Genomic DNA, 15710 nt, shown 5'->3' with positions numbered 1-15710 from the left:
GTGACACAATCACAGAGCTGTATCCATCTATACTCGCCATTACTGCACTTTTGTCTATTTGCAAACTTCTTCAGCACTGTAGAACTCTCCCTCTAGGAGTTCTGTGCTATCTGGGAATCCCTGCGCTCCGGCACAGATGTGTCATTTAAATGTCTGCACAGGCGCCTTGAGTTCGGCCATTTTGAGGACACCTGTGCCAGCAACGGAAAACGTGCAAGGTTTCAAAAGTTGGAAGGCTGAAATGACACCAACCACACAGGTTGCACCGGTGGCTCATTTGTAATCTGGCACTCTTTGCTTGGGTGAGAATGATGAATATAAATAGGTTCTTAGGTATATGGCACGCCCAATGTGCCCTGCCCCTTTTCCTGGGATAACAACAACAGGGTCCAGCCACAAACAATGGAAGAAAATGGATGGATGGATAACTTGTAACTGTAATGAAAACCTTGTGATTGTGCTGAAATATGAAAATACTGCAGCATAAAAGTTAAAATCATTTGAATTTTTTGGGGGTGGTAACACTTTTTATAACTCCTCCTATAAGTTTTGAGTTTTACAGGTGCTGGTGGGCAGCTTTATTTCTTTGGAGAAAGAAGACTTTCACTTCCTTCCAATATCAAAGTATTTTTGTAACTGCATCAAACACATCAAAATGTAGAGAATGACTAAAATATATATTCTGAACTAGTTTTCAAAGCTGTTCTTTAAGCATTGCTCAAACAGCCAAGGACAAAACAGTCACACAAACACATTTAAGCGCAGTTTTTACTATGTATCATCTCAGGGAAATTGATTTGTTTTTTAAAAAATAAATTCAAATACTGTTACACCAGAGAGCAGCCACCCCTGAAAAAAAGCACACTTGCAAATGAATGCAGACAAACATGAGTATTATGTGTTAAAGGTTGACGTTCAAACAGAGCAGAAGCTCCGAAAGTTCAAAAGGTGCAGCTTCTCATTAAAGTTGTCAGCCCCAATTAGGCATGTTGACCTTGTTTCTTAAATGTTAAGCTGTGATCACGTGTTAGCCTATGTGACAGTGTCATTGTGTTTACTGTGTCAGTGGTCCAACCGAGAGAATGCACAGTGAGATTAAAAGGTGCGCAGGCAGGTAAAAGGATAAGATTATAGCCCTGCAGACATTATGGCTAATCGCCCTGTGAGGTTGTAAACATGCTCCACAGGAGCACATGTGAGCATGTTTATATAAAAGAATAGTTGGGCAGACTCACGTCTTGGTCTCGTTGGCCTCCTTCTGCATGATGTCCAGGATCATGCGACAGGCGGCGGAGCAGCCCTCGGGTGTTGAGTGGATGGTGATGGGTTTTTCAGCTGCACCTGCATTTTCCTTCCGATGAATGTCTACCCTGATAGAAAGAGAGACAGACATATATTGGCATTGTAGTAGGTAGGGCAGGGCAATATGGCCAAAAATATTTATCACAATATATATTTGAAAATTTGCGATAACGATATAACTGACGCATGAAAAAAATACAACTCCACAACTTCATTAGTGCAAAAAAAAAAGACCATCAATGTTTTTTCACTTAAACAAGCAGCTGTTTTTTTTATGCAAATTCCTTGCTGACAGTTTAACCAAAAGGCATTTCCAGTGGAAATGGGCTGACATATCCTGAGCATAACCATGTATAATATCCACAAAACTTAAAAAGAGGTTACACACACACAATATGGTAATATTATGTTGAAGCACAGTACGTATCACTCCGTGAGGCTCTTGACTACAATCCATCAAGCGGTGCGGCTTCGTAGCTTATCAAAGTCTGACAGATTTTCGAGCGCCATGTGCCACAGAAAATCGGTTCAAGGTGAGTAAGCACAACCAGAATTCATACATAAGACGCATCGGATTATAACTGTCGTTTTCAGAAAATCAAAAAGATTTTAACAGCGACTTATTTTCCGAAAAACACGGTAATAACGACGGCCCGCTTGCCTGCTCTACCAAAAATTGTGCTTTGGTGTGTATCTGACCGACAAAAACCAAACCAATTCCACACCACTGAAGTTGCACCATTTTTACAAACCAAATCTGGTTAATCTGTCATTCAATGCTTTCACCCTTCTTATTCTCCATCGCCGCGATGCTTTTTCCACCATGTGCGTATGAAAACAAAGGCACTGTGCATGCGCGTTTTACCCATATTCTATCGTGATATTTCATTTTCTTATCATTGCCTAACATTATACCGGTATTACTATGAACGGTACGATATGGCCCAGCCCTACATTATGAAGAAGATGAAGAAGAAGAAGAACCAGCAGCAGCAGAGGTACATTGCCAAAATGTGTCCTGACCCAAAAAATAAAAGAAAGGTTAAACTCCAGCAGGGTGAGGTGCTGTTGCTTACTTTGACTGCGTCTGTTTGGTGACATCCTTGATGGTGTTGCCTTCCTTGCCGATGATGGCTCCCACAAACTGAGTAGGCACGAGCATGCGCAGTGGGAAGTCGTGTTGTCTGGGGCGTGGAGATCCGTAGCCTCCTGATGGCCCGGGCTGAGAGGAGCCCTGGTCCCGGGAAGTCCGACCCCCACGACGCGTGCGGGGAGCCTGGACAGGTGGAGCAGCATCCGTGTCCATGATATATGACACCTTGAAGGAGTAGTCGTCGAACTGGTGTCCTGTCAACTTCTCGATGGCTCTGGGTGGTAGTAGGAATGTAGAAGCAGAAGTATCAGGAAGAGAGAGGGGAAATAAATGAACAGATGCAATAACACAAGAATATCAGAATACAGGTTCTCTGACAGTTTGACTGATTAACTTCATAAGCCTCTGATATATTTGCTTGTAAACACATGTTTGTTACACATGATGACTACCTCAGCCGAGCAACAGTCACCAAAGCGGCAAATTACACCTGACATCTGATTATTTGTGGACAAACATTAAATATAATTTGATTTCATGCATCATTCACTGCACTTTTTCGTGGGAAACGCAAAAAAATTAAAATGCAAGATCACACAGCAAGCTTCTCAACTCTAGCTCACCACACACCCACCGGCAGTGACCTGGTGAGCTTACATCACATTATTTTCCCTTCCAAAAGAAAAAAAAATTCCCCTCATAAACACACCAACACAATGGTTTGAAACACATCTACTCTGTTTTCACAAGGCTAAAAAAGTTGGGAAAATGTCACCTAGGTGTTCGATGGACAGCTAATGGAGAGAACAAACATGTTTGCCTTCTACCTTTTAATCCTGTCTTTTTCTACAGTATAGTAACCTCCTCCAAGCTTACATTTGATTGTGTAAAAAAAAAAAAAAAAAAAAAAAAAAATCAGTTCACAAGGAGTTTGTTACTGTGTGGGCCACAGATGAACCAACCCTGCTGTAACCTTTAAGGATACACATTTGAAACCGCCTGATACAAAGAGAAATATACAAACAGCAGGACCAGTACTCCTTGTATTGCAGCTTCTTGTCTGTACAAGTGTATCATGAGTCTTGCTCTACTTTCATGCATCAGTGTCACTATTATGTGCTGCTTACACTTTAGCTTCCTCCTTGGTTGCGTATGTAACATTCACCACTGCTGTTTCTGTATCAGTGTTCACTGCAAAACAAGACAGAAAGAGAAGGACATGAAAAAAAACAAATAAAAAAAACAAACAAACAAAAAAAAAAAAAAACACCAAAAAGATGACACACAGTAAACAGAGATTCGGTCACATGCACATAGCAGTTCTTTGTTGTTGCCGTAGGTGAGTCAGAGACGCATTCAGGTTCCCGTGGTGACCCAGAGAACCACTTGCCTGTGTGAATCCATTACAACCATCACCACACTGGCTCCCCTCCAGACCCTGCTGCTTCCTCTACAGACAGGAGCAGCTTAACACAATAGCCTCTCTGCCACTTGCACAATAACTATTTAAGTTTGACATGACAGCCTTAACAAAGCAAGTAATCTGTGATAAAATGCAACGCAATGCACAGCTAAGAAGCACCTCGCCGAGACTTGTGATCCAGTGAGGAAAGAACAACACGGATACTGCCACACTGAAGGGTTTGATTCCTGCTGAGGTCACGCATTCTTCAATTCTTCAAAGGTTGAACTGTAAGTGGAATTCAATTCAAGCGAGCCTTGTAAAGTACACACAATTACAAAGGAAGCTCACAATCGATCGATTGATGAAATTGTCCATTGATCAAACAGCTCAGATGCTGAGTTGATCACTCTAGTAATTTATAAGGAAAAACGATAAGCAAGCACAAACTTTATATTCTTTTTCTTTGTCTTATAATAAAGAGAAACACCATCAATATTCATCACTTAATGAAATAATCAACAGATGCAGTCTAGCTGAAGCCAAGAGCTGGGCTATGAATACTGAGACTCGACTGCAAAACATTTTTCTTCTCCTCTCTTGTTCTCTAAGAGATCACAAAAAAGGTTTTGTTTGCTCTAATATTAAATGTTTTCAGAATGTTTTGTTTTGGCTGTTATTAACTCATGTAATGCATAAATACAAAAAAATGTGACAAATTAAAGAAAAAAACATTATAAGAGAGTTTATTTGCAAGATGCAGAACCACCACAAGCTGCCAAAACAGCTTCAGTCTCTGCATTACACAGGAAAATTTATTTTAAAAGATATTTCTTCATCTTATATTTGACAGGTGTAACCGACCAGCACACAATCTTTTGACATGGGAAGGTTAAATACTGCTCACATGTACCTGCACTGGATAAAGTCTAGAAAGATTTAGGGCTGCTGTGCTAGTGCATGTGTGAAAACAGATAAGAGCCACTAGCTCTCCTCACTATGGGGGTCAAAATTGGAATTTCCCTTTAATTTGTCACCCTGGTATACATGTTTCCTTAACCGGTCTTAGCACATTGTACTTCAGCATGTTTTATTTAACTGCATGATACCTGTAATTTGAGAGAACAACAGTGATACTAATGGCAAAAGAACAAGGTCTGAGAAAGGCAGCTTGTGTTATTGATGAAATGCTTTCTGCCACAAGAGACAACAGTATCTACGTTTTTTCAACTACGCTTGTGAAATCAAATAAATGGCAAATAGAGCAGGTCTTCAAAGCTCTGTAAAGATACTTCTGAAGTTTTAGATAAAACAGGCACATAAACGCCCATGCAAGCCAAGAACAAAACATGTCAATTATAAATAAGTCTGAGATGCCAGGTGTACCACAGAAGTAGTAAAATTATGTTTCAGCTTGCTTTTCCTGTGAACAGTCATAAGAGGCATCAATGTCTAAAAAAGAAACTTCCGAACCTGTTAGCGAGCAGCAGATAGCAGATTTTAAAGGGTTAAATCCAGGGAGAGCGCCCAGCTGGCTTAGAGAGGGCGAGTGGGCTAAGCCTGGCGTGGTGCCCGGCACCGGCACTCACAGCCATTTCTGCCCCACCCCGCCACCAGCAGCTCTGACCATGCCACACAAGAACACGGGACTTCTCTAAAACCTCACCCCTGTAAGAACAGCGCACAGACCCAGGCAGAGAAAAGTGACAGAGACCGCAAGCAGGGACGGACACACGAGCAAGCTGGCTCCATTGATAATTCACTGCAACTAGCGATGTTTGGAGAGCCGGGCTGAGGAACTGAAAGACGAGGTGAAGGGAAAATGCTGTGCCGGTGTGTGGTACAGCATGAAGTAGACTGTTTAACAGCAGCGTGTGGTAAACTCTGAGTGGAGTATCTCCTCTGTCGGATTCTCTTTTAGCACCTGTCATGACAACAGTGGGTAGTAGTTGGTTGTGGCTGTTTTGATATACAAGGAGACACTGTGCCTGTATGTGTGTGCGTGTGTGTAAAGATTTGTACATGTGCATCTTTGTTGGTGCTTATACCTCGCGGTGCATGCCTCTATTACTCATGCATGCGTGCTTAGACAGCAAAAAGTTTGCAGGGACTGCTCTAATGCTGCCTACCCCCCTCCCCCCCCCCCCAAAAAAAAAAACAAAAAACAAACACCACACACACAGACACAAAATCAAACAGTGCAAAAGCCTCACCACAGGCGCCTGCAGTGTCCTCCCCAGTTACCACGATGCACCTCCCCCAAAAGAGATCCATCTCGCAAACACAAGCAGGCATAAACACACGTGGACACATTACTACTGGTTTACTGCCATGTCTGCCCACTTCAATCTATACGCTGGGGCCAACGGGAACTGTGGTAGTACACAGTGCTTATTATAGAGGCTGCATGCAATTCAAACGCTCGACTCTTCGGGTCAAACTTATAAGACGCACGCACACACGCAGACAGACAAGATGATAAAGGCTGATTCATATGCAGAGATGGGTTATGTTTAGATAATGGTTGTGTGGGATGATGGTAACGAGGAAGTGAAGTCACAAAGGGAGACTTGACTCACTGGGAGGTCTGCGTGCGTGCATGTTTGTGTGTGTGTGATGCTAAACAGTCTCATGTGCATTGAACAGTTGGAACCAAATGAAGATGACATGCACAGCAAACAGGGAGGAGAAGAATTCTGTACCTTGTTCCACGTTTTCTACAGTACCATACTGAGCTAGAAGGCCATCCAAAACCTGATGGGGAAAAGAGAAAAGAGAAAACTCAGACACACAAAACAGCACTGACACACATACACATTAGAGTGAGATCAAAACTTTAAGATCTGATTGATCTTTAGATTAAAGCTTATTACTGGAAGGCCAGACCTTTAACCTTACATTATTTTAATTACGTCACTTCATATCAGCTTATTCCTCTACAATGCATGGATAATAAAAAGCACTGTACGTTGATGTACCTAGCTCCAAACAAAAACTTTTCCTAATGTCAGATGAGTAGCTGCAGCTAGTGCAGACTTGTCTGTAAATAAAAAAATGGGAGCTGAATGGCATCTGAGATCACAGCTAATACTTGCAAAGAAACCTGGAGAGGTAGCAAAGACGCGCACGCGCACACACACACACGCACTGTGTGTGTGTGTGTGTGTCAGAGATAGCACTCCCTGCAGTCACGCAATATTGGTAAAAACAGAGATACTTTAACATTCATAAGTGTGATCAATCAAAGTATTATTCCAAGAACTTGTATCTCAGTTGTTATACTTGTGGCTGAAGAGCCTAATCTTGCTGCGCAAACATTATGGTGCAAAGGGGAAATAAGGCAGACATAAAAGACATACTAACACCTAAGATGATATAAGAATGTGTGGCAGCGTGCCATCATAATATGTTAAATAATAAAAGGTCACTGTTCAATCAGAAAGAGGTCAGATTCATGTAGGAAAAAACAAAAAACAAACAAAACAGGGAATGTAAAAAGAAAACCACCAAAGGATCTTTCCTGGACCAACAGTGTGCAAAGAGTGACATCAGTAGAGAAGAAGGGCCACAATTTTGAACTTTTCACTGTATTTTGCGGCAAGGAATTGTGTTTCACGCATTAAGAATAAATCACATCATTAGAATGGTTAAGCCAAGGAGCCATTGCAGCACATTCTTTTATTCACTACAGCAGCGCATCTTTGATATTTTATTTTATTTACCAGAAAACTCTTGAGATTAAGAATCTCTTACAAAAATGCCTGGGGCAAGACAGACAGGGTTACCATTACATGTTTTTCAATGGCAGAACTGGAGCTCCAGCAGAAAACCTGTGAAAGCCTCAGGAGGACATGCAAACTTCACACAGAAAGGCCCTCGTGGGTTTGAGCCCAGGACCATGCAGATCTGAGGCAAAAGTGCTGAGGCACCATGCTGCTAAAAGTCGCAGCAGACTGACTGAATGCAGAAAAACATACCTTTGATCTTTTGTTTGTTTTTTAAAGACATTTCATGCTGTCCACTATCTGCTTTTAAATAGATGGGTTTCTTTTAAGTCTTCAAAAACTGTACTTTTGTTTATATTTTATTTTATTTTTTTATTTCGGTTATTATGGAAACTAATTATTTTACTCATCTGGTCCAACAGAAATGAAATAACTCTGAATGAGCCACATACAATAAAATGAGCTGCCTCTGAGCGTCTCTACTAAATTTCAGAAACAAATAGATGACACTTGGATCACGTGTTTTCTATCAGATATTCAATTCTTTATCTATATACTAATACAAAAATATTGTGTTATTAAATGTGAATAAATTCTTTTGTACAATACAACTGTATGCAGCACTAAAAGATTGGGGGGGGGGGGGGGGGAGATAAGGCAAATTGTCCTAATCTGTTCAGTAAACACAAAGCGTTTTTATCCGCTAATGTTTATAATATTAAAAACAATAAAACCCATTTAAACCACATGCCCAGAGCTGTGAGCGCAGACAGGCTGCAGATATTAAAATAAGAAAAATGACCGAGTAAAGGCTTGAAGACAGAGACTCTCACACAGAGAAAACCAACTTGGACCCCAGCAAGGTTACAGATGTTGACACACAGACGCACTGTCATCTGCACACCGACGCAGACATAAGCACGCACACAAGTACAGACATAAACACACAAACACAGGATAAAGGCTGGTGACTCATCGTCAGGAAACTGGTTTATGTGCTACCTGGTGCTGATCAACAGGGCATTACTGTCACATCAACACACACACACACAGACGGAGACACACACACTGACCTCCCACTGTAGATGAGGGGGAATGTTCCGGATCTGGATCTTCCGACTCCTGCAGAGATGAAAGACACAGACGGAGAGAATTTAACAGACCCGAACCACAAACTCACATAAACTTACACTCATCTGTTGTGTTCAGAGCAAAGGCGAAAAACTGTGCTCATATATATATATATATATATATATATATATATATATATATATATATATATATATATATATATATATATATATATATATATATATATATATATACACACACACACACACATATATATACATACATATATATATACATATATATATATATACATACATATATATACATACACATATACATATATATATATATATACACACACACACACATATATATACACACACACACACATATATATACACACACACACACATATATACACACACACACACACATATATATATACATACACACAGTGTGTGTGTGTATATATATATATATATATATATATATATAGTGTATATTTATACACACACACACACCTCTGCTGTATCAGTAGCTCTAAAGCAAAGACATAATGTAGAATCAGACCTGTACTATATTTACTGTATGTAATTTCACAGTCACTGTAAAACACCCACGGCTCATTATCACCAATCAAAGGGCTGTCACAGATGTGCTGAAGGTACCGTAGGTATGTAAGGTGAGGGTGTTTATTAGACAGCAGCATGTGACTCCTGGTAAGACCATCTTACAAGCACTGTGCTTACTACACTCAACTGGAGACGTGAAAGTATCACATGACAAGGAAAAAAACAAAAAACAAAAGAGGCGCTCAGACCACAATGATGGGTTTCCTTCGTCCTGAGTGACGTAACTAGAACAACAGAGGGTGTGTTTTTGGTTTGGAGAACAAAGGAAACAAAAAGCACCCACATTCAGCAATAAACAAGATATTCATGTATTCCCTGAAAATTTATTCATGTGTTCTTTTACAGTTTCTCGCTCTGGTTTTCAGTTCATATCCCTTTCATTTGTATCTTCAATTTCTGTAATTTAACACTGAACCCCTGGTCTTTTTAGTTTCTTGTCAAACTATATCAGTCAACCAAGCACAGTTCATCACTGGCCGGTCCATTTGGGATCAGAGGTCCTACAAAGCACCTCCTCTGCCTCCTGTGAGCGTTTCAGCTCCAACAGCAAAGCCACACAAACCGCCTGTGACCACAGGCTGTTAACAACTACATTAACGTGAGAGAGCCGAGCTCTGCGATGAAGGCAGCTGATGAGGAGCCGGTGGAGAGAAAGCCATGCTGCTGAGAAGCATTTTGGTGGGAAAACAGGAGACACTATAAAGAGTGAGACTGAAGGGCTGAGATGCAGATATGAAGCGGAGGAGGAAATGTAATGGGATGTGATAATGAGCGGTAGATTTCAGTTCAGGCGGGATCACCATGGGACCCACAAACAAACACGCACGTCGTATCAGCTTTCCTGCGCCTCGAATGCCTGTGTTCACGCACTGGCAAACATTTCTATTCTGCATTTTTCTCCTGAACCAGGCTGGGCGTAAAAGACTGCAGGTCAGAGTTTCCCGTCAGTGGCTGAGGAGAGGTCGAGAGCACTGCGCGGGCAGCTGGACACGAATGAATGACTCTTTTCTGATTGTCCGGAGAAACACCGTGTCACGTGGAGTAAAGACAGTCCTCTTCCTCTTCTCCCCTTTTTCTTAAAATACCAAGAAATAAATTAACAAACTGACAATACCAATTTAAGGTAAGCAAAAGGGAAACGGCAGCAAAAAAGCTAACTTAATTTAAGAGTAGAACACCTTTTTATATGTATATTTAGCAATAAAACTTCAAAGTCTCTAAAGCGATAGACACTTCAGATACTGCCTTCATTCCAAAATAAAACAGAATGCACAAGGATAAAAAACAAACAGACAATTCCTGCTGTGTTGTACAGCACAGTGGCCTGCAAGCTTTCTGTCACTGATGGCAGTTTAAAGCAAGTGGCTTGATGAAAGATCTCTTTTGGCAGTCAATATCCAAACAAGGGTAAACCAATTAAAATCTGTCTCTACCGCTAAAACACATCACTTTTTCTAACGTCGTAAACAAACCCGTGACATCCAAAAAGCGGCCAGTAGCTGAAAAGGATTTAAGACCAAGTCAAAACCTCAAAACAGCTCCGAATGCCAACCTGCAGAATATGGAAACTGAAAGGTCCTTTCATTCGGCGTAGTCTGCGTAAATAGTCCGTGAATTCAGAAGTACCACTTCTCTATAGCGCCTGTGCTAATTAATTATTCCAACTAATCTTGATGCCCGATGCTGAACACTTACTTTATATTAGAATGGATACTTTAGTGAATCTGATGATGGGAGAGGCTAACCTGAGCAGGACGCTGGGTTTGGGGTAAACTTTGCAAACTCATTCTTCAACAGGAAAACATCACTGTAAGAAATGCACCATTTCTTTCAGCATCTCTGTGGCAAAGTCATTATTTAGAGCCACCTGTTTTCCTGTCAGACTGAAAGCATCCAAAGGGACATCTTGAATAAGCAGTGACACATTTGGGGTCTCAGTCAGCATACACTGGATAAGCACAAGATGACTGCTTTCTGTAAAATAAAATGCTGCCTGTCTACAGTCTTCAGGTATCCTCAACTTATTTGTGTTCCCTTATTATCCGTGAATAAACCAGAGGCAGTCATCTGCTAATATCTCCTGTTTGCTTGCATTCAAGCTTGAACCCAGCACCCTTTCTCAGCTCCTCCTTTCCCAAGTCCAAAATGAACTGCAGTAGATGATGCAGACTGAAGTCAATGGTTACTTAATGTTTGTTGAATGTAACCAAGCTGTCTGCTGCTGGTTTGGAGCTGCCTGCCACGAGAAAAAAGAAAGCCTCTCAATTTCAGTCTTTAAATATCCGAGGGTGGCCATGTTCATTTGAAAAGCTAATATTTACTGCACCCACCTGTACGAACCGTGTCTGCACACAGGCGTGCATACTAATACGCACACGCAAGCGGTGCAGTCGAAGGAATTTTAACCTCTGAGAGAGCAGGCAGACAGAGGGGTGAGAAAGAGGGTATTCAACCCGTGCTAAAAGTTTGCATTGCTCCTAAAGATGACCCTATGATCATCAACCATTCTAGAGGAATCCTTTCACAGGTTCTCTGTTCTCCTCTGTTCTGATCTGTGCTTTCAGTTCTACCTTCAGATTTTAAAACCTTTGTGTGTCTGGAGCAGAGACTCAGCTTGCTATCGGCACATATCATTTGGTTGCAAGTAAGATTAAAATAGAAGCAGCAGATCTGCACCAATTGACTGTTTAATCTATTTGTCAAAAAATATAAAATTAATCATTCATTCAAATTAATCCATCGCTAACATTGCACTAACAGATTAATTTGTACTAGGGCTGGGCGATAAGACCTAAAATTCATATCTCGATATTTTTTAGCTGGGTGGCGATATAAGATATATATCTCGATATTGTTTTAAAGCCGCAAGTTAAGAACAAAAAGAGAGTTCTTAGTCACACTGTGTCCCAGATGTCACACAGGCATTTTTATTTACATACAGCATAATTTACATGAAGAAATTACTCAAAAATAAATTATCAGCATTTATTAAATAATCATGCTCCATAAATAAAAGAAAACAATGTTGTTTTTGTGCATAACAAAAAGCTCATAATTGTGCAGTCAAAATGTAAACTAACAGACGCTGAGCATAATAACAAAGACAGATTTCCCAGCTGCTCTGTTCCCAACTTCTACTGCGTGACTAACAGCCTCGAGTTTGAAATCCTCTTTATGGCCCTTATACACATACAATACGGTAATATTACGTTGAAGCGCAGTACGTATCACTCTGCGAGGCTCCAGACTACGGTAGCCGTAATGCTCCGACAATCCATCAAGCGCTGCAGCTCCGTAGCTTACCAAAGTCGTACTAAAACATTTTTTGACAGATTGCTGAGCGCCTTGTACCACCTAAAATCGGTTCGCGGTCAGTAAGCACAACCAGAATTCATACATAAGGCGCGCTGTCAACTTTTGAGAAAATGAAAGGATTTTAGGCCGTGCAGCCCCTGTGGGCTGCATGTCGTTAGCGTGGTTAGCTCGTTAGCGCGGTTAGCTCGCTAACACGTTGACGCCGTCCAGCCCCACAACTCGCTAACGGAGATTTGCCGTGTCCATCTTGTCGCTGCCTGCAGGTGAAGTTATGGGGGAGGAGGGGGAGTTGTGTTCAGTGAAGGAGAGGCGAGGCCGAGTAACGTTGCGCAGAGACAAAAGTGGATGAAAGAGAGGCAAACTTGTGGCTCCACAAGTATAATTATAACGTAACATGGACTATATCAATATAAAGGATATTGTCACATCTTATATCTCGTATGAAAATATATCGATATTTTTTAAAAACTCGATATATCGCCCAGCCCTAATTTGTACCCAAAAATGTCAAAAGTGAGACATTGATGGGTTTTTTTCCCCCCCTCAAGTTATGAAAGATTAACTCCACCTTACATTAGAAACAGGGCTACATGAGACTACAGCTTCTGTCAAAGCAAATGGGCAAAGACTCCGAAATTGAACTCATTTTAATGGAGGCAAAAAGGGAAGTTGGACAAGGTGTCAACATCAGTCTGGGAAAAGTTTCAACAGGAATGACACGAGATTAACACAAAACACAACCCGAAACGCAGGCTACATTTATCAAATACTGCAGGTGCTTCTGGGAGATATTGTCTATAAAATTTAGACACACAACTAAAACAAGCTAGACATAACTACAGCTGGGGCTGATCTATGCAGCGTTTTTACTTTGATAAAAGTAGATTCTATAAGAGCTTATAAATTCACATGTGCAAGTATTAAAAAACAGTTACCATGCAAAACGGCCCCATGCTGTTACAAAAAGGCAGTTTAATGCAACATATTCTAGAAGTAACCATATCTGATACCGTGTGTGACTTTATAAATATAAACTGCAAGTGAGGTGGATGACAAAGATTCTAAATTATATCATGATAGTTCAAGAAAACTTGCCATGATATTTCTGACAATATAGGAAAAAATAAATGAATAAATACCAAATCGTGTGTTTGGTATTTGCTTGCAGGCAGCAGCATTTATAAATGTAAGTAAATGAAGGGCATTTTCAGTCCTTCTTTTCCAGTAAGTTTCTGTCACTGATGACACACTCGTTAATCTGAAGTGTGAATTTACTGCAAAAGTAAATCAGCATTATATATCCTTTTTCCATTAGTAGCTACTCAGGTCAACTCTACTGGGTTTTGGTTGGTGGTATACCTGCTGCTCAGTGTGTGTGGTTTTTTTTTCCAGAATCTGGGACCACAGTGTTGTTTTTGTATAGAAATTTCCCTCTTTGCTGGATTTCAAAAATGGGGTTTTTGATTTTCATGAAGGAGACGCTGTCATGAGTCATCAAGTGACGCCATTGACTAGCTAATCAGTGGCATGCAATCTGCTGGCATCAAATTTTCGGACAGCTTCACATCACTTGGAACGTTAACAGATTACAAGTAGTACACTAACGGAATAAAAGTAGCTCACTGCTATTACTGCAGCAATAGCAGTGAGCAAGCACTACATCCAGTGACACAAACCAAGCGAAATATAAGCACAAAAGTAGCCCAGATACCGTTTTCCCTGGAAATTTTATTTAGTAAATGTATAAAATAACCGTTTAACATTTTCAATTTAACAGTAGCTAAAGTGACCTAACCTAGTAATTCTTCAGAAGCTACACAATGTTTTCTACATAGGATGTTGTATCTTTTGGTTGAGCATTTAAACCATCCAGAGTCATGGGAGTGGCCACGATGTTGGGGTGTTGGTGTGTTTGTGTGAGAGAGGACTGTAAAGTTGTAAGGTACAGAGGCTCTAATATTCCATTCGTCTTGTCACATTCTAACATAGGGCTGTTCGATATAACGATATATATCGGATGACGATATAAAAACGTCTATCGTTTCATTTTACGCTATCGTTTGTTTCGTGGTGTCGCAAAATAAACTGTTTACGGCAATATTTTTCACCGTTTTGATGGTCACTGTAGTGGCTATATTAATTCCTTAAAGTTCTCCCTTTCTCTTATATTTAGTATAACCACACTAAGGACGGACAAGCGCCTGTTTTAATGCGTCGTCATTAGCAACAACGACAGTAAAACCATCGCGTGTCCGCTTGTTTATTTTCCACATAAACCTTTCAGAATAAAGCTCAAGATCCTGTTGAGACCTTTCGAAATAAACCGAATCACATGAAATACTATGCAGAGTGTTTACGGATGAGAAGCAAAAAAGAGCCATCAGGTGCTAAAATATAAACCTTAGACTCAAACGTTAGAACAGGCTTTTCCCCGCAGCGCGCCGTGTAGTAAATACTCAGAAAGAAAACGGCGGCCGCGACAACTTATGTCTAAAAATGCATCGGTTAAAACACTCGACTCCAGCTACACGACGCCCAGCTGGAAACACTTCACGCAAGTCGAGCTGCCCGAGATTCACTGAACTTTCAGACAATGTTTGTGATTTATATCATTATCGGGACGATAGATGTCTTATATCGGGATATGAGATTTTGGTCATATCGCACAGCCCTATTCTAACATACCTCTTAAAAAAATAAAATAAAAATATGCCAGTCTTGCAACTACCAGACCCTGTAGTTGCACACAAGAATACACAGGACACACATGTCAGGCACCCATACGGGTGGGCAAATTCATTATGAAATCATAAAAAAAAAAAAAGCATGCCAATCTTGCTACTATGAGGTCTCTTAAGACACAGCAGTCAAGGTAATATTTTACCAACATCATATTTTACTGGGCCCAAAAGCAAAATCTGCACAGCTTACAACACAGTGAAATGCCCTTTTGTAGAAAAGGAAGTAGTGTGAAATTACTGCTTAATGATAATGTTAAAGTGCTCAGCAGCAGCTCATAATGGACCAGAACGTTATCGTCGTATCATCAGCGCTCAGAGATTTAGGCAGTAAATTTCCTCATGTCGGGCACTGATGTCCAAATTTTTCAAGATAGCCTGTGAAGACACCTTAGGGACAGGTGTGTGAGCCTGTTTTGCATCATGATGATT

At 40.7% G+C, this 15710-nt stretch overlaps 1 protein-coding gene across 6 annotated transcripts in view; it reads right to left on the bottom strand.

The window, feature by feature from the left end:
• igf2bp2a (insulin-like growth factor 2 mRNA binding protein 2a) overlaps positions 1–15710 on the bottom strand; it is a 54706-nt gene that overhangs the window by 12219 nt on the left and 26777 nt on the right. For all 6 annotated transcript variants that reach the window (XR_014869703.1, XM_085134602.1, XM_085134604.1 and 3 more), the window contains 5 exons: positions 8596–8644; positions 6500–6551; positions 3523–3586; positions 2379–2669; positions 1236–1370 (listed from right to left, as the gene is read on the bottom strand). Coding sequence is in view for 5 of the 6 variants with exons in the window: in XM_085134602.1 (XP_084990728.1) it covers positions 1236–1370; positions 2379–2669; positions 3523–3586; positions 6500–6551; positions 8596–8644 (591 nt within the window). In the remaining variant the exon portion in view is untranslated. The remainder of the gene's footprint in view (positions 1–1235; positions 1371–2378; positions 2670–3522; positions 3587–6499; positions 6552–8595; positions 8645–15710) is intronic.

Source organism: Neolamprologus multifasciatus, chromosome 16 (assembly GCF_963576455.1).
Source record: "Neolamprologus multifasciatus chromosome 16, fNeoMul1.2, whole genome shotgun sequence".
Lineage (NCBI taxonomy): Eukaryota > Metazoa > Chordata > Actinopteri > Cichliformes > Cichlidae > Neolamprologus > Neolamprologus multifasciatus.
The sequence above is the reverse complement of the archived record's forward strand: the minus strand, read 5'-3'. Positions and strand labels throughout refer to the sequence as shown.